We start from the raw sequence: 26,426 nt of genomic DNA, 5'->3' as shown, positions 1-26,426 counted from the left end.
ATATAGCATCACCCTCAACAAACAGAAATTCAGTGTAGCTGCCCTTAAGGTTAATTTTTGCGTTTATGTGTCAGTCAACTCGCCTACTTCACTCCAGACATTGCAGCAACAGCACAGTCCCTACGCCCACTTATGAGCCCCAAACGCTCGTTCAATTGGACGTCCGACCATGAGCAACCATTTAAAAAAGTCAATACAGCTCTGACTTCACCACCTGTCCTAGCACCCTTCAATCCTGCCTCTCCCATGGTTCTGCAAACAGGTGTCTCACGCCTATACGGTTTCGGCTATGCCCTACTTCAAGATAACGGCCGAGGTCAGATGCGTCTAGTCCAATGTGGCTCTTGTTTCCTTATGGATACAGAAAATTGTTATGCCACCATTGAGCTGGAGCTACTTGCAATCACTTGGGCTTTGGCTAAGTGCCGTCTATACTTGTCTCGACTTCAACATTTCACTACACTTTGGATGCTCTTGAGAATCCACGATAACAATACCTCTAGATAAAAGTGGCTCCCTACATCTTCACTGTAGTTTGGTGCCCAGGGAAACCTATCTGCATCCCAGATGCCCTGTCTCATTCCCCAACCAGTTGCCCCACACCTGAAGATGAAGAAGAGTGCACCGCTTCGACTGCACATGTCAGGCGCATCGTTGCCAGCACCATCACTTCCACTGACAATCAGGCAACAGGACTCGTCATCAAAGAAGATAAGTCTCTTCAAGAAATCTGCACAGCTGCATCTCTGGATCAAGACTACAGTCATCTCCTCCACTACATCTCCAATGGCTTCCCCACCAACCACTACGACCTCTACCCTTCCGCCCTCCTATATTGGAAGGTGCAGGACAGCCTTTACGCAGATGGAGAGTTAGTATCATATGGACCACGGATCGTCATCCTTGCCGCCCTCTGCAAACGCACCTTGGATTGACTCCACGACAGCCACCAAGGGATAGAAGCTACTGGACGTTGTGCAAAGCAGACAGTATTTTGGTCAGGCATCAATGCAGATATAAAGAGTAAAGTAAAAAGTTATGATGCCTGCCAACAGCTTCTCCCCAGTCATCAACAAGAACCTTACATGTATGACCACCACCCATCCCGGCCCTTTGAAAATGTCTCGACTGACTTCTTCCATGTAGCAGCGAAAATACTTCCTTGTTATCGCTGATAGACTTTCAGGCTGCCCTGTAGCTGTTCCCTGTGGACATCATACAACTGCAGCCAAAGTTACAAGAATGTTCTGTGTCTTCCGCCAGGTTGGTGTTCCACTCCACTTATGAACTGATGGAGGTCCCCCATTTTCCAGCAATGACTCCAAGGAATTCGCCAACTGCTGGGTAGTTCATCACATCATCATCTTCTCCACACATTACCCACAGTCTAATGGTCCTGTAGAAGCAGCAGTGAAAGCTGTATAACACCTTATCATCAAGACTGCTCCATCCCCGATCATAGATTGTGAAGCATTTGATATAGGACTGCCGGAGCTTTGTATCGACCCCTGCTAGACGCTCCCTTACACAGATTCTCTATGGCCATCCTCTCCACACGTTTTCCGGCCCACCCCAGGTCATTCACAGATGAGTCGCAAACCAAGACTGAAGATTACGACCGTCGCACTGCTGCCAACACCGACCAGGGGATGAGTGTTTACAATTCACATGCCCACCATTTAAAGCTCACCATCGGCCAACGAGTTAGGATACAGGGTGCCATGACGCTTCGATGAGACAAGATTGGCATCCAGATGGGCGGCGGTACGACGAGACGTTACAAAGTGCGCCTTCCTAGTGGCCGTGTATGGTTTTGAAACCGAAGACATATACACCCAGTGGCTAATATGAGTGATGACACCTCTCCCCAAGTCCTTGTGTCCCCTTTTTCTGGCCAGAAAAGAGAGCCATCATTTCAACCCTCCAATACCCCTCGTCATTCACCTCAACTAGCTCAAAAAGAGTTCATGTTACGCCCAAGACAGTGCTACGAGCGTAAAGGGGGAGGGAGGTGTATTCAGTAGATATGTAATATGTTGTACAGAACATGCATTACGTACAGTTTATAAGCATTTATGTACTTTCACTTTATTATTATTTTGTAGAAAAATAATATACTGTAAATATTTCCATTTATCTTTTCACATTTCACATACTGTAAGACCACTATTTCATTATGCATTGTGGCAACAATGTAATTATATGTGTCAACACTGCATTTCTTTACGTCATGTGCATAGTCAGCCGTTGTCCAGTGGTCATTGTAGTGACAAGCATGGAACTGCCTCCCACTGCTATCCCGCTGATGTCCGTGTATCTTTATTACACATGATTTTAAAGAAACTACGAGTTTGACTTGTTACCCCTCTTTCCATTCCCTGCATGGATGTACGTGGCAGCATCGCACACAACGAGAATCCAAGGGTTCTGCTTGACGTGGGCCTGGGGGTCCAGGGTCGTGAGAGCCCGAAGAATCAGCGTGACGAGAGCACTAGGTCTCAGGGTTATGAGGTCCCGAGGGACTAGCGTAACGATGGTCATGAGAGCACGAAGGCTCAACGCAATGGGAGGCCAAAGGCTCAGTGTAACTAGGACCTGAAGGCTTAGGATTACGAGAGCCTGAAGGCTCAACGCAACGAGAGCCTGAAGGCTCAACACAACGAGAGCCTGAGAACTCAGGGTCACGAGAGCCCGAAGGCTCAGTATGACCGTCTCGAGAACCCGAGGGTTTCATGAGACAAAAACCTAAAGGTTCAAATAAGCGTCTCATAACCTGCCATCAGGAAGAGGACTTCTCCCACTCATGATGATGAAGAATTCATACATCTAGATAATATCCTTCGGTCCATCGGAATCTTCTCCTTATCCCCGAAGCTTTGGTTTTCAGTTCAAGCCAAAGTTCCAGACTGTCGTTTGCCCCGAGTGTTCATGGCCACCTTTCTGGTGCCTTCTTAGTTGAGACTTGCCTCACCTCACCTCCAGGCCAATGGTAGTTGACATCCTTCTACCGTGATACGAGAATCTTTTTCAATTGGTAACCCAGCCTCATAGCTAGGCAGAAAGAAAAAGAGCACCAAATTATGCTGCTAAAACACATTGAAAATTAATTTCAGCAAATGGAAGGAGATAGCACTGTTGCTCTCGTACTACCAAGAACTTCTAGCTTGATAGTAATAACATATTCTGAATATTCCCTTGTCATTGGGGAATTCATTCTGCATGGTCTCCCACACTGGTGATTGCTCCAGGATTTGTAAGCATTACTGGTAAGTAGCCAGCAAAATCCCTACCTTCTGGTTTCAGCGAAATATGATACCATATCCTCCATACAGATATTGGTTTTCATTGACTGTCTACCAGTTCCTGGTAGTGAGCTTGCCTAACACCTGCCACATCTTCATGCGCAGGTCATAAAGAGCTTGACAGAAGTCCTCACTTTCACTCTTGTACAGGGCCAAAGTGCTTTGATATTTCCAAGGATGATAAACCAGCCAGTTTGGTTATAGGGACTTAATCGCTCCTAAGGATAAGTCTCCTATTAAAGGACAAGGGTATGCGAGTATGCATTCATGTAGGAACAAATCACAAATTTTAAAAGTATTTTGTATTTTTCCTAAATATGCACACCCGAGTCCCTGAAGTTTCACATCCAGCCTTAACCTCCTCACAAGTCTTAGACTGAAAGTCAAAGTTAGAGCTCAGCAGCCTATCAGGTGGGTTGGACTACCCTGGCACCCAGCAATAACTACTATTATTATTATTATTATTATTTTTATTGTTGTTGTTGTTGTTGTTGTTGTTAGCTAAGCTACAACCCTAGTCGGAAAAGCTGGATGCGCTAAGCCCAAGGGCTCCAACAGGGAAAAATTGCCCAGTGAGGAAAGGAAATTAGGAAATAAACAAACTACAAGAGAAATAGTGAGCAATATAAAATGTTTTAAGAACAGTAATAATATTGAAATAGATCTTTCTTATATAAATTATAGGAACCTAAAATAACAAGAGGAAGAGAAATAAGACAGAAAAGTTTGCCCTAGTGTACCACCAAGCAAGAGAAATCCATCTCATTAAAGTTTTAACAGATACTCCTATTAAAGGACTGAAGTTTGTATACTGTAGCTAGGAATTACGCACCTTAAAAATCTGTAATTTCACAAAGTACGTCTATATAAGATTTTTATTTTCATTTGGTTTGTAATCTTATTATAGCCATGTTTTTCATTTATAGAGAATGAATAACATATGAGTTTATGAAAGTTTTATCAAAGTATCTTTACTTGTCACTTCTATTTTACTCTATTTTACTTGTGTAAAGAAATATTTTTCTTAAGAACAAATCAGTCTGTAATATGATATGCTGCTTGTGAGTGTTGAATCCATCATCTCAGACTACAGTAATATATTACACTTGATAATTGATTAAAATGAATGTATTGTTGTTTATCTTTTCATTGAAGATAAAGACCTTTAGTTCTCAAGTTGTATGAAGGAAAGAAATACAATGGAGACATGAATAGTAGATGAAGGAAATTGTAAAAGAATTGTCTTCTGATTGATTTTTTTTATTGCAAAGAGAGATTTTCTTACATAGGGCTATTTCATGATCATCAATTCATATCTTTTACAGGAATTTGAGGTAGCGCGTGACTACAACAGCATCAGGCACATTCGAGATTACATTAGTCACCAGAATCGAGTAACAAGTGTTATATATTGCCAAGATTCAGAATGGGTTCTGTCAGTATCTCGAGACAAATTCTTTGTTTACCACTGCACCGAGAGTGGACGGAGGTTAGGAGGTCATCAGTGTACAGGATGGTGTACTGCTTTACAATTTGATTCAAAAAGTCGTCATGTTTTTGTTGGAGACTACAGTGGTAACATTACTATGTTGAAGTTGGAAGAAAATGGTCCACAAGTAATAACAAATTTAAAGGTAAAGAAACTAATTCATTTTAGCTAAAACTCGTGTATTTTGTGTTACTTCTATCTTAGTCAGCCATTTAAATTAGAATTGTTCCAGCACAAATGCAAACCTTTTGCTATTTACAGTATAGTTGTACAGTATTACTTTTTGGCAAAGCTAAGAGACTAGCCAAGACAATTTTCGTGAGGGATAACATCCACTAGTTTTGTGGGTGGGGGTAGGGGTAGACTGGCTACCCCACTCACTCACACCAGTCAGCTGTGAGCTGAAAATTTAATTTAGTTTTATGGACAAAGTATAGTCTAGGTCAATCAAAAGTATATTAAAAAATACTGAAAAAGTACCAAAAACACGGTCTCAAAGGTAGTACAGGGGTGACCGTGCTACATACAGCTCGTTCCAAGTCCTATAAACAATAATGCATGTAAAACCATTAACACATTTGTAATACATCAAATAATATGCACAATATCTAATACACAATTCATACGTCATACCTTAGATATGAATGATTATAGAATAAGAAAAAAATAAGATTTACGCTTAAATTAGGCAATTGGACACATTTTTTATGGGTAAGCATTATCCCATAAAATTATTTTGGACTCTCAATTACAAACTTCCCTCGAGTTTTCAGAGACCAACCGATGTCATCCTGGAACTTAGGTGTAGACATGAAGATCACAATACGATGGCGACTGATTCTTAACGGTGATGGTGGCCATTATTACTCCATATTCATTGTTCACACGTCTGAAGTGCCTTTGGTAGCATGAAATGAAATAAGGTGCGCTTCCGTCCTAAGTTGGTGTGGTGTGGTATGGTACTGGGCACTACTTCATACCGTAAGGCTGTACCTTTGACTGACTGACTGAGTTCCTTTCCCAATTACCAAACCTTTGAAAAGGCAAAGAATGACGTGAGTCATTAGTAAATAGCTAAAGCTGCTGGAATCCAGTGATCTCTTAACAACCAAGGGGCAGTTAATAAATGTTGAACTGACGTTCTTCCAGTGACCTAATTCAAATAAATTACAATTTACTACTTAACAAGAATAAACTGGAATATATGTTAAAATAATGAACTAAGAAATATAATAATTAAATAAAGTTAGCCAATTGAAATTACGATTAAGGATAGAATATTGTGCAAAGTATAATGTACGGAAAATTAATTACTGTATTATTATTATTATTATTACTAGCCAAGCTACAACCCTAGTTGGCAAAGCAAGATGCTACAAGCTCAAGGGTTCCAACAGGGAAAAATAGCCCAGCAAGGAAAGGAAACAGGGAAATACACGATATGAATAAAATGAACAAAATATTTTAAAAACAGTAACAACATCAAAACATATATGTCATATATAAACTTAAAAAACTCATGTCAGCCTGTTCAACATAAAAACATTTGCTGCAAGTTTGAACTTTGAAGTTCTACTGATTCAACTACCCGATTTGGAAGATGATTCCACAACTTGGTCATAGCTGGAATAAAACTTCTAGAATGCTGTGTAGTATTGAGCCTCATGATGGAGAAGTCCTAACTATTAGAATTAATTACATGCGTAGTATTACGAACAAGATGGAACTTTCCAGGAAGACCTGAATGTAAAGGATGGTCAGAAATATGAAAAATCTTATGCAGCATGCATAATGAGCTAATTGAACGATTGTGCCAAAGATTGATATATAGATCAAGAATAAGAAATTTAATAGACCTTAAGTTCCTGTCCAACAAATTAAGATGAGAATCAGCAGCTGAAGACCAGACAAGAGAACAATACTTGAAATAAGATAGATTGAAAGAATTAAAACACTTCAGAATAGATTGATCACCAAAAATCTTAAAAGACTTTCTTAATACAGTAAGCTAATATTTTGTGCAATTGAAGAAGACAGACCTTATACTCAAAAGTAAATTTGCTGTTGAGAATCACACCTAAAGTTTTATAAGTCATACAAAGTTGAAGAAACATCATCAATGCTGAGATCTGGATGTTGAGGAGCCACTCTCCTTGACCTACTTATAATCATACTTTGAATTTTGTTAGGATTCAACTTCATACCCCATAATTTGCACCATGCACTAATTTCAGATAGATCTCTATTGAGGGATTCAGCAACCCTAGATATACATCTAGGAGATGGAATTGATGCCAAGAGAGTAGCATCATCTGCATATAAAACAAGTTTGTTTTCTCTGCCAAACCACATGTCATGTGTATATAGTATGAAAAGTAATGGGCCAAGAACACTACCCGGTGGGACACCAGATATCACATTCCCATATTCACTAAGGTGCCCATCAACAACAACTCTTTGAGATCTATTTCTTGAAAATTCAATGATATTGCTAATAAATTAACTACCCACTCGCAACTGTTTGAGTTTGAAAACAAGGTCCTCATGATTGACACGGTCAAATGCAGCACTAAAATCAAGGCCAATCATGCGAACTTCCTGACCACAATCGAGGGATTTCTGTGTAGTATTGGAGATTGTAAAAAGGGCATCACATACACCAGGGGCTTTGCAAAAACCAAATTGCAAACTAGGGAGCTGATGATTACCTTCAGAAAACCTATCAAGACGTTTTGCCAAAAGACTTTCAAAAACTTGTGATAATATGGGTTATGAAAATTGGGCGGTAATCAGTTGGACTTGAGCTACCACAAACACATTTGCAAAGAGGAGTAACATAACCAATTCTCCAACAAGTGCTAAAGTTCCTCTTCTTGCTAACTTGCACAAGATAACAGATAACTTTGAAGTTAAGAAATCTGCAGTCTTTATAAAAAAAAATCAAAGGAAAAATACCATTTGGGTCTACACCTCCATAAACATCAAGGTCCATCAACAGAGCTTGAATTTCATGAGATCGAAAAGCTAAATAGGAATGAGGAAGTTCAAGTTTCTCATTACTGTTTGCTGTCAAACACATCAGCCAAAGGGTTTGCCTTTTCCTTTGGACAGTGAGTGACTAAGCCATCTGGTTTAAGTAGAGGAGGAACTGTTGCATCTACACCAAAGAGTGGAGATTTAGGGATAGTCTACCACTTAATTTCCTGGGTTGTACCAGAAAAGGTTTCTTTTTTGGTTAGGTTTTATTCCTTTTCAGTTGAAGCATAAATTCTCTGAGCAAAAGCTCTAAGCTGAGCATAGTTATTCCAGGTCACATCTGTTATGTTACCCTTTCAAAGATGATAGGCCTCCTACGTCTCCAAATAAGAACGTCTACAATCATCATTGAACCATGGTTTGTCCTTCACTCGGTACCTTAGCACACGAGAAGGGATACACCTATCAATTATGTTGACTAGATTCTCATTCAAAGGGAAAACTGGATCATCACTACATTTGTGACCAATTCAAGCCCAAAAGATCATGCAATATCCCATTCCAGTCTGCTTGAGATTTCATATAAATCTTACATAAGTATTATACATCAGGGACAGGCTGCTCAGTCTTCACTACTATGAAATCAAGGCAATATCAGATGTCCTGACTGGAGAACCAACTTTACTTATTATAACACCAGGATAGTCAGTGTATACGAGGTCCAAGCAGTTACCAGACCTGTGAATAGCTTCACTTATCATTTGCTCACAGCCTGATAGATTGATTGATAAATTTGAGGTTTTCTGGTATCCTGACATCTAAGGTCATTGATGCCGTCACAGCCTGATTCAGAGGCAAAGTCTAATGCTCTTAAGCCATGGTGTTTGGTAGGAGAAGCAGAACTTAACCACTTGATATGGTGAGTATTGAAATCACCAACAAAGACAAAAGATGCCTTTCTATTATCTTGTATCTCGGCCATAATGGTAAGAAGACAATCGAAGATAGAATCATCCATGTCTGGATTCAGGTAGATCGAACACAAATAGAAGTTGTTATGCCTGCCACAAAGTTTTATTACCGGAATCTCATGACATCCACATTCATAGCATGACTTATGAGAAGCAGGGTACTCAGTCCTAATATACACCGCCATTCCCCTGGTCCTAGAGATGGTATCATGTTTCAACATTATTGACTTCTTAAAACCAGTTATTAGGAGCTCAGATGAGTGCCTCATATTAGAAATTAAAGTTTCTGATCGCAAAAGAATATACTGTCTGGACGCAACTGTAAGGTCTTGAATATTTGCATGAAGACCACGAATATTGCAATACAGTAGACGATATTGACGAAATCTAGGACATACTGGTCTCGGATTTTGCTCAATGTCTCCAGTCAGCATAAGAATTAATGGCAGTAAAAAAGAGACATCATACTTAAAAACTAGATTAACAAGAATACTAACAAAAACAAAATGTACAGAAATATAAATAAAGTGATTGATCAAACCCATAGCCTAAGGAAAAAAAAGTTTGAAAAACTGGTCAACATGGAGGAGGTGATACACCATGCAAAACTAAATACCCTCCAGGATTGCCACTTCAACTGAAGGGAGGACAGAAAGGATGGTTTTGAGAACTGAAAAAGAATCTGATAAGGAAAAGACAACCTCTTGATAAACCACTAGGCATCCATGACCCTTCTATTAAGCCTGCCCAACACACCATTTCAAAAAAACAAGAGGAAGAGAAAAAAAAATATGATAGAATAGTGTGCCCGAGTGTACCCTCAAGCAAGAGAACTCTAACCCAAGACAGTAGAAGATCATGGTACAGAGGCTATGGCACTACCCAAGACTAGAGAACAATGTTTTTAGTTTGGAGTGTCCTCCTAGAAGAGCTGTTTACTATAACTAAAGAGTCTCTTCTACCCTTACCTTGAAGAAGATCGCCACTGAATGATTACAGTATAGTAATTAGCCCCTTGAGCGAAGAAGAGTTTGGTAATTTCAGTGTTGTCAGGTGTATGAAAATCTGTAAAGAATAGGCCAAACTATTCGGTGTATGTGTAGGCAAAGAAAAAATAAGTCGTAACCAGATAGAGGGATCCAATGCATTAATGTCTGGCCAGTCAAAGGATCCAATAACACTCTAGCGGTAGTACCTCAACGGGCGGATGGTGCCCGGCTAACCTACTACCTACATCTAAATTAAAGTTAAGGATTACTGGGAATAATAGTCGAACCCCAATCACAAACAAGACAGAAAATTTTGATATATTATCAATAAACTATGATATAAATTCTGATTGGAATTTATGTACAGGCTGAGTAACCACTTTTGCTTTTGGCTCTGTAGAGTGTAGACAAGGTGTCTCTCTCTCTCCCGTAATTTGACTTGCCTTAACTTTTGCTTTTTCTTTTTCTTTCGTTACAGGTGTGTGTGTTTGCAGTCCTGGTATGCGGACATGTCCTTGTCCCGAGGGCTTCATCTGCGATACCTTTATGTTGTCCGTTGAGACGGACCCTCCTGTGCCCAGCTTGCCGGGGCCATCGGTGTTCGTGGGATGACACTTGTGTTGAGTGTTGGGCGTGGCCTGCCTCCCAGTGGGAGGTTCAGGCGTAAAGAGAAGTAGTCGTAGTCTAAGCGCTATTCTTCGCCTTTGGGGTCTTCCTCGAAATCGAAGACATTGCAGGCTTCTGCTTCTTCTATCCCCCGACCTCTTTCCTAAGCTGCTCATCTGGCAGGCCCTTCCGAGGTACAGCCGAGTAGCAGCGCAGGGCTTGTGACTCCAGGTCAACCTTGTGGGATAGGCGAACCTGTTGACTCCCCTGGTGAGTCGGCTCCTTCCCTTCCCTCAGGGAGTGCCTGCCCTTTTTCCGATCTTGCATCCTTTTGCCCATCGCTGGTCGTCGATGGTCCCCTCTCGAAGGAAGCTCTTTTAGAGCTCTTTTAGTTGGGAGTGGAGAGAAGGCGGTCATCTCCTTCCTCCGCGGAGGTTGATCCTCCTTGTGTTGGCGCAGGCGCTGCTGCCTGTTGGTCAGGCTCTGAGTCTGTTTCCGATGCCAAGGGGTTTGCTGATCCACCAGGGGTGGTGGCAGAGCATTCTCCAAGGCAGGTTTCCCCTTCGGGGGAACGAGTCTCGTTCGCGAGAGAAGACGGCCACTGGGCATTGGCAGTCCCTATACGTTTTCGGTTCTCCTCCAGGGGCGGAGGGAGAGCCTTGTCTTAAGCGATGTTCTCCTTTAGGAACCAAACCTTCCCTTCGGGGGAGGTAGCGCTTGAGTTGGATCAGTCTCCCCTTCGAGCAGTCTGCTCTACGTTCCTATCCGGTGGTTCATAGGGTAGAAGGTTTTGTGACCCCTCTCCATCCTGGACGTTCTCCTTCTCGGGCTGTGAGGAGACATCTTTTTGAACCTGCTGGTTCTCCTCACGCTGACCCTTTGGGGTCTCATGACGATCACCCTTTGGGCTGGCGTGATTGTAAGCCTTCAGGATCTCGTCATGTTGGCCCTGCGGGTTCTCATGACCCTAGGAGTCCTTTGGGCCTCTGTCGCGTTGAACCTTTGGGTTCTCGTGACTTGGAACTTCCGAGTTCCAGTTAAATTGAGCCTTCCGGCTCTTGTAACGGTGGTTACTCTAAGCCTTCGGGCTCTTGTAACGGTGGTTATGCCAAACCTTTGGACTCTCGTGCCATCAGTCACGCTGGACCTTCGGGTTCTTGTGACAGGGAGATCTCGGTCTCCTGTTACGCTGACCCTTCAGGGTTTTGTAACCCTGGTTACGCTGAGCCCTTGGGGTCTTGTGCCTCTCGTCACACTGACACTTCGGAGTCTCCTGGCATGGAAACTTTGGTTTACTGTTGCGCTGACCCTTCGGGGTCTCACAACCTTGGTTACGCTGATACCTTGGGCTCTCGTGCCTCTCGTCATTCTGAGCCTTCGGGCTCTCGTGGCAAGGAAACTTTGGCTTCCTGTTGCACTGACCCTTTGGGGTCTCGCAATATGGGTTACGCTGAGCCTTCGGGCTCTCGTGCCTCTCATCATGCTGAGCCTTCAGGCTCTCGTGGCAGGGAAACTTCGGTTTCCCATTGTGCTGACTCTTCGGGGTCTCGCAACGCGAGTTCTCTTCTTGTCGTGTGAATCCTATGGGTTCACGCGGTTGCGCTGACTCTGACAGTTCTCGTGACCCTCATCATGTTGAGTTTCACTCTCATGACAGAGAGTCTTCGGACTCTGGTTGCGCAAAGCATTTGGGCTCACGCGACCAGTACTACGCTGAACCTTCGGGTTCTCGCAGCTCTCGTCCTGTTAGCCTCCATCCTACAGGATTTGGTGATGAGGAGATTTTAGAATGGCTTTTTATTATTGGACTGAGAGGTATAACAGTTCAATTGCTGGGTTCCGGCACGTGTAGATGTGTCTGGAAACGAGAAGGCAGATTTACTGGCAAATAATGCTGCAGTGGATTTTCAACCAAAAAGGTATCCCTTTCTTTGTGATGATTGTTTACCCAACATTAAAAATTTGATTTCTAATGATTGGCAACAGGATTGGAATAGTTTAATTGAAAATAAGATGCGAGAAATAACAAATTTTATATACCCTTGGAAGTATTACATGATGCCCCGAAAGTGGGAAACTACTCTATGTCAACTCCGCATTGGTCACACTCGGTTGACACATGAATATCTGCTTACTGGCCACTATCAGCCATATAGCGACGACTGTTTGGCACTGCTGACAGTGAGACATTTGTTGACCGAATGCTGCACATATAATAGTGAAAGAAATAGTTATCTGTTTGAGGCTGGAAGTGAGGATGGCAGGTTCATCCTTGCCAAGATTTTTGGATATGATGTGTCCTACCATGCTGGTGGTATTTTTAGCCTCATTTCAGAAGCAGGTCTTCTGAAAGATATTTAACTTTAAAAATTACATCTTTGTTTTTATTGTTTAAATTATTTTTTTAAATTTTTAATTTACAATAAACGATACCGGCGTCAATGACCATAGATGTTAGGATGCCAGAAAACCTCAAATCAATCACTCATGCAGAAATACTGTACACTACTATGCAGTCGCTTTACTATGAATTCATACCTGGAGGTTATCCAGCATCTCATGCAATGAGGCTTTTGTCAAATAGTGTGAAAAGGATGTCTGGATACCTCCTTAAGACATCTATCGCCATCTATCCATCAAAGTAGACCATCTTCTGCGGTTGGTGTCGTGGAAGTATTCTCGCTCCTCTCAATGCCACTGTACAGGTAATCGTCGATTTATGACTTATGAAAATTATGACTGTTCGCTTTTCCGACCACTTTTTCACTGTGATGATGACACAAGTCTGTTGGAAATAGAACACTAATAGGACAAATATTTCCATAGAAGTAATCTATTTTCTTGTATAGAAATGAACTAATTTATCTTGGTAAGTTATTATTTTCTTTTAGTGATAATATACAGTACTTTACAGTATCTGTTTCAAATAAAAAAAATATAATGAGAAAACTTTTATATCTGTCATTCATATCATACGTCTGGTGAAGTCATATTTCTGGCAGAAAACTAGTTGGCATATCAAGTGATTTCCTTTCAATAAGCTATCAATTCATGTTAGTATTCCCATAGCCAAATATCAAGTAACGATACAAAATATTTCAAGGGTCTGTATCGGTTTTTAGGAGTACTACTACTTACTGTAAATGTGACTCTACAATTAGGACAGAATCATATTTTATGGTAGTTTCATTTCCATTCTTTCATCTCTGATAATAGATTGATATTTATCTAATGCAAGTATACTAATAGGACAAATATTTTCTTAGAAGTAATTTACAGACAGTTCCAACATTCATTAGAGGTTTTGAAAAGACTTGCCCTTCTCGGGAACTTGAGGTTCCCTCTTGGAATGTGACAAAGGTTCTTAGGTCCCTGAAGAGGGCCTACTATGAACCCTTGTATAAAGCTCTGAACAGGGATCTTACTCTCTAAAGACCGTCTTCCTCCTTGTCTTAGCATCAACCAAGACAGTTAGAAAATTACTCAGTCTATCCTATCTTCTGTTGGATTCCAAAGAGTGGAAAGAACTATCTTTTTCCTTCGTTCCCTAGTTTCTGGCAAAGAAACAAAATCCAGCTATTTTTTACCATAGATTTGACTCTCTTATGATCTCGTCTCTCAAAGAGGTAACTGATGATCTTGATAATCTGCTACTCTGTCCTGTAAGAGCAGTTAGAATGTATCTGAAGAACACCACCTCTCTCAGACCTAAAATTCCGAACTTTTTGTGAGCATAGGCTGCTAAAAAAAATCTAAGAATGGCATTTCTTTTCAGTTGTGTGAAACCATTACGAGAGTACTGTACAGTACTGTATATAATTCTTAAGGGTGAATGTCGCCAGGTACCCTCCCTAAAGCAAATTATGTAAGTGGTCTTACTACAACCTTAGCGTTCTGTAAGAACAACTCGGTAGCCCAAGTTCTTAGCGCGTGGGCTGGAGAGGCCAGAACACCTTCACTGGCCACTACCTGAAAGATTGCACTCACAGGACTTCTGACACATTTTTTTTTTAAGTCCTATTGTTATGGCTCAATTTATTATTTAAACTATGCTCATATGGGACACCTAATTCCTAATCATGACATCAGTTATTCGCTGCATTATAAGGTTATGGAATGTGGATCAAGTCAGAACGTACTCACAAGATGGGCCCTGGAGTACTCGCTGGGTTACACCCTAATGCAGGTGAAAATAACAAGTTCTTGATTATGAATGTTTATATCTCATAATTTGATATTTTGATGCCTAATTTTGAAATAGCTTAACCTCTACCTTAGTCTGAACCTAGAGGGTACGGGCACTACAACTCCACCCCTTCACAAACCGGTAGGACTGTCTTCTTTTACTTACTTTTGACTTTTGCATAAAGCCTGGTTTTGCTCTTTTAATTATTTTAGGACTCCAATTTAAATGACTCAGAAGTTTGCATATATGTAGGAATAAGCTACAAGTTTGGAAATAATTTTTATATTTCCTAGCTTTACAAACCTGAGTCATTTAAGCAAAGGTCTTGCCTTAAGCACCCCACAAGTCTTTGACCAGTATAGAGTGGAGATTGCATCACAGCAGCTTGTAATGCTGTTTAGTTGCTAAGTACCTATTATAGTTACAATTGAACCCCATATTTTTTTATTTATTGTCTGGTTGTAGAAAATCGACAGTAGGAGTAACCCATTTAATTGACTCAGGTTTGTATATCTAGGAAAAATATAGATTATTTTCAAATTTTTTGAATTTAGAAAAAATTTGAATATGAACAAATATAAAACTTATCTACCCTCAGAAACCTGTGATACATAGGGTAGATATACATAACCTGTATTTATTAATCTGCGGTTTACTGAGGGAATGATAGATGAACTGCTATATGGCGAGTGATTATCGTAATAGAAATACAGCACTTGATTGGTATTGGCTTCCCTCTCTTATCGCATGTCCTCCTTTCAAACTCTTTAAATCATCATTACTATTTTGACAGAATTCAAATCTTCCTCATGAACACACCTCATTGTGTCAGTTCTGCCACTGTAACTTTTTTATAACTTTTCCCAATATGAAGCTCTTGCAGCTATTTAATACTTGTATTTAAAAATGAAATTAAAGTAGAAGCTTAAGTTAATTGTATTTGAAAAGGTGAATTATTTTTCAGGGTCACAATGGGTCCATACGTTCTTTAGCATGGGACATTGACCGGCAACTACTGTTCTCTGGTTCATTTGATCAGTCAGTAATTGTGTGGGATATTGGTGGTGGCAAAGGAACAGCATTTGAATTACAAGGACACACGTAAGTGTATTTCATGAAGTTGCTTTTTTGTAGTTGGAATCAATACATTCTTTAGATGTGGTGCTTTCCTTAAATGGGATTGAATTATAAAAGTGGTCCTTTAGGCTGACATTCCATGGGGGATTAACTCTTTAAAGTATAGGTACAGTAGGGTCCCGAATTATGTGAGAATTTGGTCTATCAATGGCCCCCGCATAATTGAAAAATTGCATATTTTGAAACACAATAGGAATAATTCCATTAGGGCCATGGCGAACGGAAAGTTACCTATTCAAACGTTTTTCCTACCAATTTTCAATACTTTCTATGCACTATACTATATTTTCTAATATTAAATTGTTAATATGAATGAATAAAAAATTAAAATGTTTTAAAGTTTTAATAACTTGAAAAAGGTTAAAATTACAACCAGGCTGGGTGTAAATACTGTACATTTCCCTTTATAACATGACATAATATTAGGACAGATTTTAATAAATTTGTCATATCTGTTGTATAAGATGACTGGTGAATATCAAAACCATCACTGAATAAACTATCTTAAGTTGTATCATTGAAAATCCAAAATTAACAAGATAAAGTAGATTTTATATCATGTGTTTCCTATATACGCCAAAAAGCACACCATCTAAAACAAAAACCATTGTTTTGTTTACATTCATCTCTGATCGTAACGAACAAACGAACGCATTAACACATCTGTGTTTAGGTTAGCTTTTGCAGCCATGGCTATCTTATCAGGTATTCATTATATATTGATTTTTTATGAATTATGTTGTTTTACGTAGATGTTTTGAATAAGTTCAGAAATAGTATACACAATACTCTTTGATATTGATTTGCTAAGACAACTCATAACTTATGCCACTTCGCAACTTCTTATGTGTTGTCTCTTGCGCAGTATGTTACTGTATACTTTATACTTTCTTAAACAGAAATACAGCTTATTTTATCAACTAAAACCTTAAATATCTTGATAAAATTGTTTCTTTTAAGTAAACAAACAAGAACAGTGCATTCTATTAATTTTCAACAACTGATCTCTTTCTCTCTCTCTCTCTCTCTCTCTCTCTCTCTCTCTCTCTCTCTCTCTCTCTCTCTCTCTCTCTCTCTCTCAATATTTGATTTCTTTTCGGAAGCATTATTGCATTTTAGAAATTACGATTATTTAAATAATTAATTGTGCTTTAATAAAACATTTATTTACTTTTGTTTTAAATTTCGGGTGTATTTTATCTAAGTATTTTGGGTGCCGTGATCAGATCAGCTAATCTGATCACAGCACCCAAAATACTTAGATTGATAAAAGCAGCATGATTATTTACTAATTCCGTGGTGATACATAGAAAACACTTCCTGATAACCTCTCCCATTTTGGGCCCTATTTTGTATTTGGACAAGATTACTAGCATGTGGGAACAAGATTCTAATACAAATGCAATTGGAAACCTTTGGGTCAGTCACGCATAGGTTTTCATTTCTTTCTATTTGACCAAGGTCCTTCTTCACCAATATACAGAATACTTCTTCCAGGAGTACAAGTAATGGTAGCTTTTCAAGGTTTTGTGCTAACCAACCACCAAACAGAATATTATAATTATTATTATAATTACTAGGTAAGCTACAACCCTATCTGGGAAGGCAGGCTGCCATAACCCTAAGGGGTTCAACAGGGAAAAAAATAGCCCAGTGAAGAAAGGAAATAAGGAAATAAATAAACTACAAGACAGTTAATGAACAATTAGATAACATATTTTAAGAACAGTAACAACATTAAAATATATCTTTTGTAAATGAACTATAAAAATATACTTATGTTAGCCTTTTCAATATAAAAACATTCACTGCAAGTTTGAGGTTTTAAATTTCCACCAATTTAACTACCTCATTAGGAAGGTCATTCCACAACTTGGTCACAGCTGGAATAAAACTTATGGAATACTGTGTAATATTGAGCCTCAGGATGGCCAAGGCATGAATATTAGAGTTAGCTACATACCTAGTATTATGTACTGTCCTGGAAGATCTGAATGCAAAGGATGCTCAGAATTATGAAAAATCTTAAGCAACATGCATAACCAAGTAACAGAACAATGGTGCCAGAGATTAATACTTTATCTAGATCAGGAATAAGAAATTTAAAAGCCTCTTAAGTTCCTGTCCAACAAATTAAGATGAGAAACAGCAGCTGATGACCGAACAGGAGAACAATACGCAAAACAAGGCAGAATAGAATTAAAACTCTTCTTCAGAATAGAGTGATTACTGGAAATCTTGAAATGCTTTCTCAGTTAGACTTTATTTTTGCGCAATTGAAGAAGAGACAGACCTAATGTGTTTCCAAAAGTAACTTAGCTATCAAGAATGACACCTAAAATTTCAAAAGAGTCTAACAGAGTCAGAGAAATATTAGCAATGCTGAGATCCGGATGTTAAGGAGCCACTGTCCATGACCTACAGTACTCACTATCATACTTAGAGTTTTGTTAGGATCCAACTTCATGTCCTGTAATTTACACCATTTACTAATTTAGCTAGATCGCTATTAAGGGATTCAGCAACTCTAGATCTACATTCAGGAGATGGAATTGATGCCAAGAGAGTAGCATCATCTGCATATGCAACAAGCTTGTTTTCTCTGCCAAACCACATGTCCTATGTTTACAGTATGAAAAGTAATGGGCCTAGAACACTACCCTGAGGAACACCAGATATCACATTCCTGGAAGAGCTTGTGGCAGGTATAGGAGAGGTTAATACAGGTAGGCCATCACTAATCCGGTACATGATACCAAGTAGTTAACAACCTCACTTTAAACTTGAAATATCTCTTAAATAAGGAAATGTTGGTTAATAAAGAAAAGACATATAAAATAAATTCAAGAGAAACTTTATTGAAAAAGAAGTACAAACAAGTAAAATAAATAGTTATTTAGCAGATCATAAGAGTTTATGTAGGCTAACACACGGAAGATACCGCTGTATACTTGTGTTACAGCCAATCTCGTGTATTGTGTGACCCCCACTTTTTCACCCATAAAATATTGTATCATATATCTCGTGTATCATGCGAGTTACTTTTTGGGAAACCAAATTAAATAGACTAACCTGTTTTACTCCATTTCTTTATCGTATCTCCTCCTTCAATGTGTTAGAAAATTAAAAGATAAGGATAAGAGTTTCGTTAGTAACGTTATAATTATTGCCTAAATGCTTATGGGCGGAAAAAAAAAAAACCTTTTGTTACGTATTTTGATCATCGCACAATAGTAAACAAAGTACCATAAGACTGATATTTTTACAATATACCCTTGATATTTTTACAATATACCCTTATTCATTATGGAGAAAAGATCCTCAAGAAAATATATTGCCAAATATAAACTAACAAGCTGTAAATGAAGGCTAAAAAATAAACAATATTCATAGGCGCGGTTCTGTTTGGAATCTGGGAAAGCTTTGTTTGAAACTAGAGGAAACAAAATGGAAATCTAGTAGGAACCTATGAATTTGCAAATCGCAGAATTAAATGTAAATTCAGATTTTCAAAGATAAAGTTACAAAGTATCTGAAGACAGAGAATATAGTTTTGTTATAGCACGATATATATAATTTCCTAGGCTTTATAATCAAGCACCATAGAGCTAAAAAACTATAAATTATCGTGCATCGGCAACATGAATAAAACTCCGGTTAACTTCAATGTGCGACTCAACTCAATAGTAAATAAAATGAGAGAAGTATTTCAGATAAAACTATTAGAATTAGTATGCTAATTGGAAAATGATAGATCAAGTAAAAATTGTTTCTTTTAGGAAATAGCAAATATCGTTCAGTAGTTTGTTGTAATCAGCTGATTTGGAAAGCGTAGAGGAGTATCAAATGTCGATCGACATAGAAACGTAAACAATATAAAAGATTATAATTCGCTATGGTTTCATTTATAAATACGGTACTAAAAAATGTGAATATTACTTTCATTATTATTGTATAAACTTAAGTATAGCATCAGTTTAATCAAAATCTGGTCTATTTCAAATGTACAGTAGCTGTAAATGAATGTACGATTAGAAACAGTGCTACCAAAAGGCCAGCAGCAAAAATAATTGAGAAACAGTGCCGCCAACTAAGCGGCCAGTAGCAAAAATAATGCTGGTTAACTGATGTTCCTGGATTATAGATGGCCAGATTAGTGATGGTCAACCTATAAGTTTCATGACTAGGCATTTCCAGGTGGGTGGAGTTGGCTCACTTCTATTGAAACGGAGTGCCTATATCCAGATCCATGGATTCTTTCTTTAATAGAGATGTAATAAGAGCTTTCTCTTAAGTTCCAATACCCTGTTTTCTGTGAATCCATTTCATTCCTCTTATCCTGACAGCCATGTCAATCCCAGATTTGTGTTAGATATTTCAAAGCTTCTGAAGAAACAAGCAGTGAAAGTCTCTGATGCATCCCCTGGTTTTTACCATTGGATTTTTCTAGTACTGAAGTTAAAGGGGATATAGACCAGTTCTGGATGTGTTAGATTTAAAGAGTATACAGTCTTAACCAAGTTTTTGAAGGAGACTCCTTCCGCTCTCCTTGGGACTGGGGAGGAAAGGAGATTGGAGGTTCACAATCAATCTGACAGATGCCTATTTCCCCATATATATTCATAAGGATTCTAGAAATCTCCACGAGAGGTACCTAGTTGGAGACTATTCACTTATTGTAGAGGAGTTATTGTCAGGGACTGAAATGAGGGGAAGCCAACTACAACCTAACTTCTTTCTGGGGAATTGAATATTTGAGGTGATCAGTTGAGCAGGAAATGTCAAGTACTGTGAATAAGTTGTCTCTATATCCATGGAGATTTGGAATTGGTTGGAAAGCCAAATATATACATGTTTGCAACTTCCCTCAAAAGGAAGATGGAGATGTTTTGTTCCTCAGTTCAAGATCCTTTGCCTTGGAGCATAGATGCCATGCCACATAATTTGTCAGGCCTGGACTTTTATGCATTTGGAGCTTTTCACAGATATCTGGTCTTTCTTGCCAGAGGTCCCATAAGTTCCTCTTGCAAGACCAATCTTCACAGATAACCTTTATTGCAAGTAGCATGCCTAAGCCTTCGTGTGCTTCAGCTAAATGCATGGAGACTATCCACTGCATCTTTAGAGAGAAAAGGTGTTCATGTTGCACTAGACTGTCTAATTTTAGCTTCCAAAAGACAATCTACCAATAGTGTATACCAAAGGTAATGGCATATTTATTTTGGTTGGTGCAGATCTAAAGAAATTTGGAGAAAGATACCAGTTTATTGTTAAGTATCTGAATTTCTTTTTTTTATGATGATAAACTCTATTTTAGCTACTAATGGATATATTTTAGGTATTAATGGATATTCTGTATGTCAGTGCTTAATTCAATACTCAAATATATTGGATTATATTTATCCTCTTGAAATATCTTATGCAGATGGGTTCAGATCTTTTAATATTGAGAAACCCTCTGTCATTAGATCAGTTCATTGGAGTTTAGATATGGTCTTACAATATTTAAAAGATCTATATTAAGAACCGTTGGAAAAAAATATTATTCAAGGATCGTACAACCATGACGATCTATTTTTTTGGGCATCAGCAAAACTTATTAGTTAATTGCAGGCATTTTCTATGGAGGAAAGTGAGCTTTGTATTGGATAAGACAGTATTATCTCTCTTGCTAAGTTTCAAGGGCTTGAATAATTACAAAATTAAATGGTTGCTTCCTTTCCATATTCCCTTGTTAGCTCATAAAGGGAATAGAGATTCAGAGGATGAGTATTTGTACCCAATTAGGACATTAAAGGTTTATCTAAACAAGAATATCCCTAATTTATTTTGTGGTATTATGATACCCAATCCGGGAGACTGGGTACAGTCGGCCCTCTGTCTTTGCTGAGGATAGGTAACAGACACTCGTGAAGAGCAAAAATCTGTGTAAAATTGTTGCCCTATGGTTGGTAAACTCCTAACCCCTTGAAACACAGACAACTTCCTACGTGCAGTTGACTAACACGCTAGGTAACCCACTGTACTGCTCTACATGGTTTTCACGTGGTTGCTGTCACAGTATTTAAATTCATATTTCTTTATAAAGGTAATTATTAACAGCTTCATTACAAGGTAAGATGACAAATAACACAAATCATCGCTACACCACCCTATGTATAAGTAACAACAAATCATTGTTGTTCCAATCCAATAACACTCACTGACACTAGTGTATATTACTGTAATATATGTACAGAACCATCACTACAGTAGAGCTTAATTAAGTTGAGACGACATACCACTGGTAAGTGATCGCTGTCTAAGCGAGGTCGCCTCATAACCCTACCAGCTCATCACCTAACATGTATCCTGTATCTACTGTACAGTGGGTATTTTGTATAGAGCAAAATACCATAAATACACTATTTGTAGTTCTTTTTCAATGAACATATGAATAATTATATTATGACAATTGTAACGGTAAAATTATAACTAAAAATGATTGTCCAGTTCTTTTGCACCACTTACCATTAATGAAGTTCTACACAGTGAAATTTCTTCCCACGAAGTTATCCTCACAGCGCAGTACTGTATTAGTGTTTATTGAACATGAACTCTATGCTACACGTTCAGTACTTGTATTGTTTAGTAAAAATCATTTCATAACAGGTACAAAAATTAAATCCTGTATAAATAAAGATCAATTATTGGTTGACAAACACTTGTGGAGATGCTTTCCCAATGAGACACGCTGGTAGAGTGGAACTGAGTCAGCCAGAGAAGTGGCGTGGTTTTAGGGATGGCAATGGCGGTGGCTTGTTACAAAGAAGCGCAGGCAGTTGAAAATGTCAGGCTATGCATATCGGTCTAACCGTGAGTAATTGAAATCTTATTCAAATATAATGCCAATCTCTCTACCACAAAAAATGAAACTGCAATGTTGGAACCCACAAAGACGGGGGGAGGGCTGACTGTACTTTAATTCTCCACAAAATAAATACAAAAATAACAAAAAATCAGGAAAAATTTGATTTTAGGCATATTGAAAACTTACGAAGTTAGAGTTAATGATATTAGGAAAGCTAATACTTCATAAGTTAGAGTTAATGATATTAGGAAAGCTAATACTTCATTTAATTTCTGTAAAAATCCATGAATGTAAAGAGAGTTCTATATGAGAAAGTGATTGTACCAACTGTGATGTATGGATCGGAGTTGTGGGGAATGAAAGTGATGGAGAGACAGAAATTGAATGTGTTTGAGATGAAGTGTCTAAGGAGTATGGCTGGTGTATCTCGAGTAGATAGGGTTAGGAACGAAGTGGTGAGGGTGAGAACGGGTGTAAGAAATGAGTTAGCAGCTAGAGTGGATATGAATGTGTTGAGGTGGTTTGGCCATGTTGAGAGAATGGGTAATGGCTGTCTGCTAAAGGTGGTGATGAATGCAAGAGTTGATGGGAAAAGTACGAGAGGAAGGCCAAGGTTTGGGTGGATGGATGGAGTGAAGGAAGCTCTGGGTGATAGGAGGATAGATGTGAGCGAGGCTAGAGAGCGCGCTAGAAATAGGAATGAATGGCGAGCGATTGTGACGCAGTTCCGGTAGGCCCTGTGCTGCCTCCGATGCCTTAGATGACCGCGGAGGTAGCAGCAGTAGGGGATTCAGCATTATGAAGCTTCATCTGTGGTGGATAATGTGGGAGGGTGGGCTGTGACACCCTAGCAGCACCAGCTGAACTCGGTTGAGTCCCTTGTTAGGCTGGGAGGAACGTAGAGAGTAGAGGTCCCCTTTTTGTTTTTGCTTCTTTGTTGATGTCGGCTACCCCCCAAAATTGGGGGAAGTGCCATGGTATATGTATGTATGTATGTATGTAAAAATCCATCTCTAGAAAAGGTCATGGGAGCAACTCTTGCTCTCCAAATCACTATTTGCCAAACTACTTGAAAGAAACCTGGTGCTCTTATAAACAATATTGGGTTTTAGGACGTGTAGTAGAAGCATTTTATGCATTAACTCAAGTGGTTCTTCAATTTTTTTTATTAGTTAGTTTAGATTTAGTTATGGACTAGCTTAAGGTTTGCAGTTGTTTTTCTGCCTATCATGGAAATTTCTCAAGTTTTTCCACTCTAGACTTTTGGTATATCTCGAGGAAGAGGAAAGGAAGTTCCTTTTAGTACCTGATTAAGAAGTGCATTTAGTTTTCTGCCATAGAACAAAGTTTTAAAAAATTCTTTAATATAGGCTTGATGGATTGTTTATCAGGTTTAAAAGGCGAGATCTTTCGGGTTGAATTTTAAGTGGTTTAGGATTAAGGTGTACATTTTTATTTAGTCTCTCTCCCTCGCTTAACTACCTCCATAAGACTGGGATTCAGGATGGTTAACACCAGATGAGATTAATTGAAATAGATGAAATCTTTGTTAGTAACAGAATATATTATTTCTATTCCTACCTGGTGTTCCTCCCCATTATTTAGTGATGTCCAAAGGTTTTTTAGGTTCAGGTATCAACTTCTAGTTTGTGAAGTTACAGAGTAGTCCCAATGCCAATATTCTGTTTCTATAGCATGTCACAGATGGCATTGCTGCATCAATAACATACTTGAGTTATAGGCAGTATAAGAAAAGGAGAGAGAATTCTTAATTTTTCATGTTAGAGTTCAGGAAGCTGTAGCTTTAATAGCGAAGCATGGTAAACACTGGATCAGTATTAAAATAAGTATTATGTACATTTTGTTTTTTTAACTTTGAGAAAATATTTTTAATGTGTTCTTTTATCAGGAACAAAGTTTCTTCTTTGGTGTATGGGCCTGTTAGTCGTCAACTTATATCTGGTGCTGAAGATGCTACTGTTGTCTTTTGGGACATGAAAGCTAACAGACAAGAGGTTAGTAGCTAAATTTTGTTGTTGCTTGAAAAAACATTTTTATATTTTTATACCATTATCAAGGTTTGGTAGTATAGAATTTTGTTTATGATTCAGGAGAATTTGATGATCCTTCTTGATGCACTACGTTGTAAAAAGTGTGACATTTTAAAAAGTTGCTTGACATTTTAAAAAGTTGCTCCTTAAACTATTTAAAGGCAATGATCATGTTTTCAGTAGTCATGCTGGAGAGGGTTATGTAGAATGAATCATACTAATTTTTTTTTTTTTAAACCAAAATGTACATTACTGAACTGGATTTTTTATCTGTGAAATGAATTGTTTGTTTTTTATCTTTTGAAGTTGCAAATACTTTTGTGTATGACTTGAGTATTTGTTTTATGAAAAAGAATCCTACCTTTTTTCTTTTTTTTTTAAATTTTATTACCTTTAAATTTTTTCACAGTAACTTTCTTTATACAACCCTGATAGTAAGTACTGTACTCTAGAAAAGAATTTCAACTTCTGAACTTTAGAAAATAAGAACTTATGTCTGTACAGTAACTCAGGGTAATAGGTCATTTGGTTTTTGAAAAAGTTCAAAACAGAAAAAAAGTAATTAACTTCTTTTAGAACTACTTTATTTTTATTATGTCCACATAGATGTAACAAATTTTGATACATAAGAATGCCAACTCACTAGTGTTAACAAGATGGGCATACTAAGTTCATTGGGAATAAGGGGTTTTGAGCTGGATTTATGTCAATTATGTAGTACTTCAGAGCTTTTCAATTTGAGAACCCACTGTTGGAACACATTTTGTTCTTAATTAATGAATACATAATAGGACCTATCAAGCAGGGACAATTGTCAAAAACGTACTTGTAACATCTTTTTACCCAGTATGGTAGTTTTCTTTAGGTCTTAAGCTAATGCTCACTAAATATGGTAAGGCTATTTTAAAAATAAGATGGTATGAAGAAATGGTGGTCTTGGTTAACTGAAACTTTTGCTAATGTTATTTATTATGGTTGCAGACTCCAGAATGGTTAGAATCAGACTCATGCCAATATTGTGAGCGTCCCTTCTTTTGGAATATTCGAGCCATGATGGACCAAAAGCAGATAGGACTTAGGCAGCATCATTGCAGGTTGTATTTTTATTTCATATACGACAGATTTTTAAACATTTTCTTTTGTAAATGATTAGCTTTCCCCTCTCTGCTTTAGAAGTCATTTCAGGAGTGTGCACATTCTTGTTGTAAATAGCATTGTATTTTTGTCATGAAAGATATGACCTCTTTCATCATGAAATTAGTATTTACTATTTACCTCCTTTATGTTGGTTTTATTCACTCTTAAATCAAATTACATATTCATAGAAAGTTACCATGTTGTGGATTTTGGACACAATGAACCAGAAGCAAACACACTTATACTTATTTCCTACTTTATTTATTATCTAGACGCATAATTACAATGGCGTAAATTCACTTATATCTCAGTTTTACCTTCAATGATTGTTTAAACTAACTTTAAATCAATGAAGCTCATTAATCCTGTCCATTTAGCTTAGATATTAAATATCACAAAAGTTACTATAAACAAAGGTAAACACCGAACACCAAAGCACAAATATAACTTGTATCATAATGTGGTAATAGTATGTTTCTATAAAAAAATCAAAATTTCTTTTTCAATATTAAACTTACCCGATAATCATGTAGCTGTCAACTCCGTTGCCCGACAGAATTCTATGGAGGGATACGCCAGCTATCACAATACTAGAAGGGGGTGTACTTACCAGCGCCACCTGTGGCCAGGTACTATAGTACTTCTTGTTGACACCTCCTCAATTTTTCCTCTGTCGTGCTTCCGGCAAGACGTTCTGGGATACGCTTATGATCTTGGAGTATTTTCACGGCT

At 38.3% G+C, this 26,426-nt stretch overlaps 1 protein-coding gene across 2 annotated transcripts in view; it reads left to right on the top strand.

Moving 5' to 3' along the window:
* LOC137627721 (WD repeat and FYVE domain-containing protein 2-like) overlaps window positions 1–26,426 on the top strand; it is a 123,781-nt gene that overhangs the window by 60,826 nt on the left and 36,529 nt on the right. For both annotated transcript variants that reach the window (XM_068358980.1, XM_068358981.1), the window contains exons 3-6: window positions 4,628–4,936; window positions 15,484–15,620; window positions 24,416–24,521; window positions 25,539–25,651. In XM_068358980.1, the coding sequence (XP_068215081.1) occupies window positions 4,628–4,936; window positions 15,484–15,620; window positions 24,416–24,521; window positions 25,539–25,651 (665 nt within the window). The remainder of the gene's footprint in view (window positions 1–4,627; window positions 4,937–15,483; window positions 15,621–24,415; window positions 24,522–25,538; window positions 25,652–26,426) is intronic.

Source organism: Palaemon carinicauda, chromosome 35 (assembly GCF_036898095.1).
Source record: "Palaemon carinicauda isolate YSFRI2023 chromosome 35, ASM3689809v2, whole genome shotgun sequence".
Taxonomy (NCBI): Eukaryota; Metazoa; Arthropoda; class Malacostraca; order Decapoda; family Palaemonidae; genus Palaemon; species Palaemon carinicauda.
Note: the sequence above shows the minus strand (reverse complement) of the source record. Positions and strands in the feature narration are given on the sequence as shown.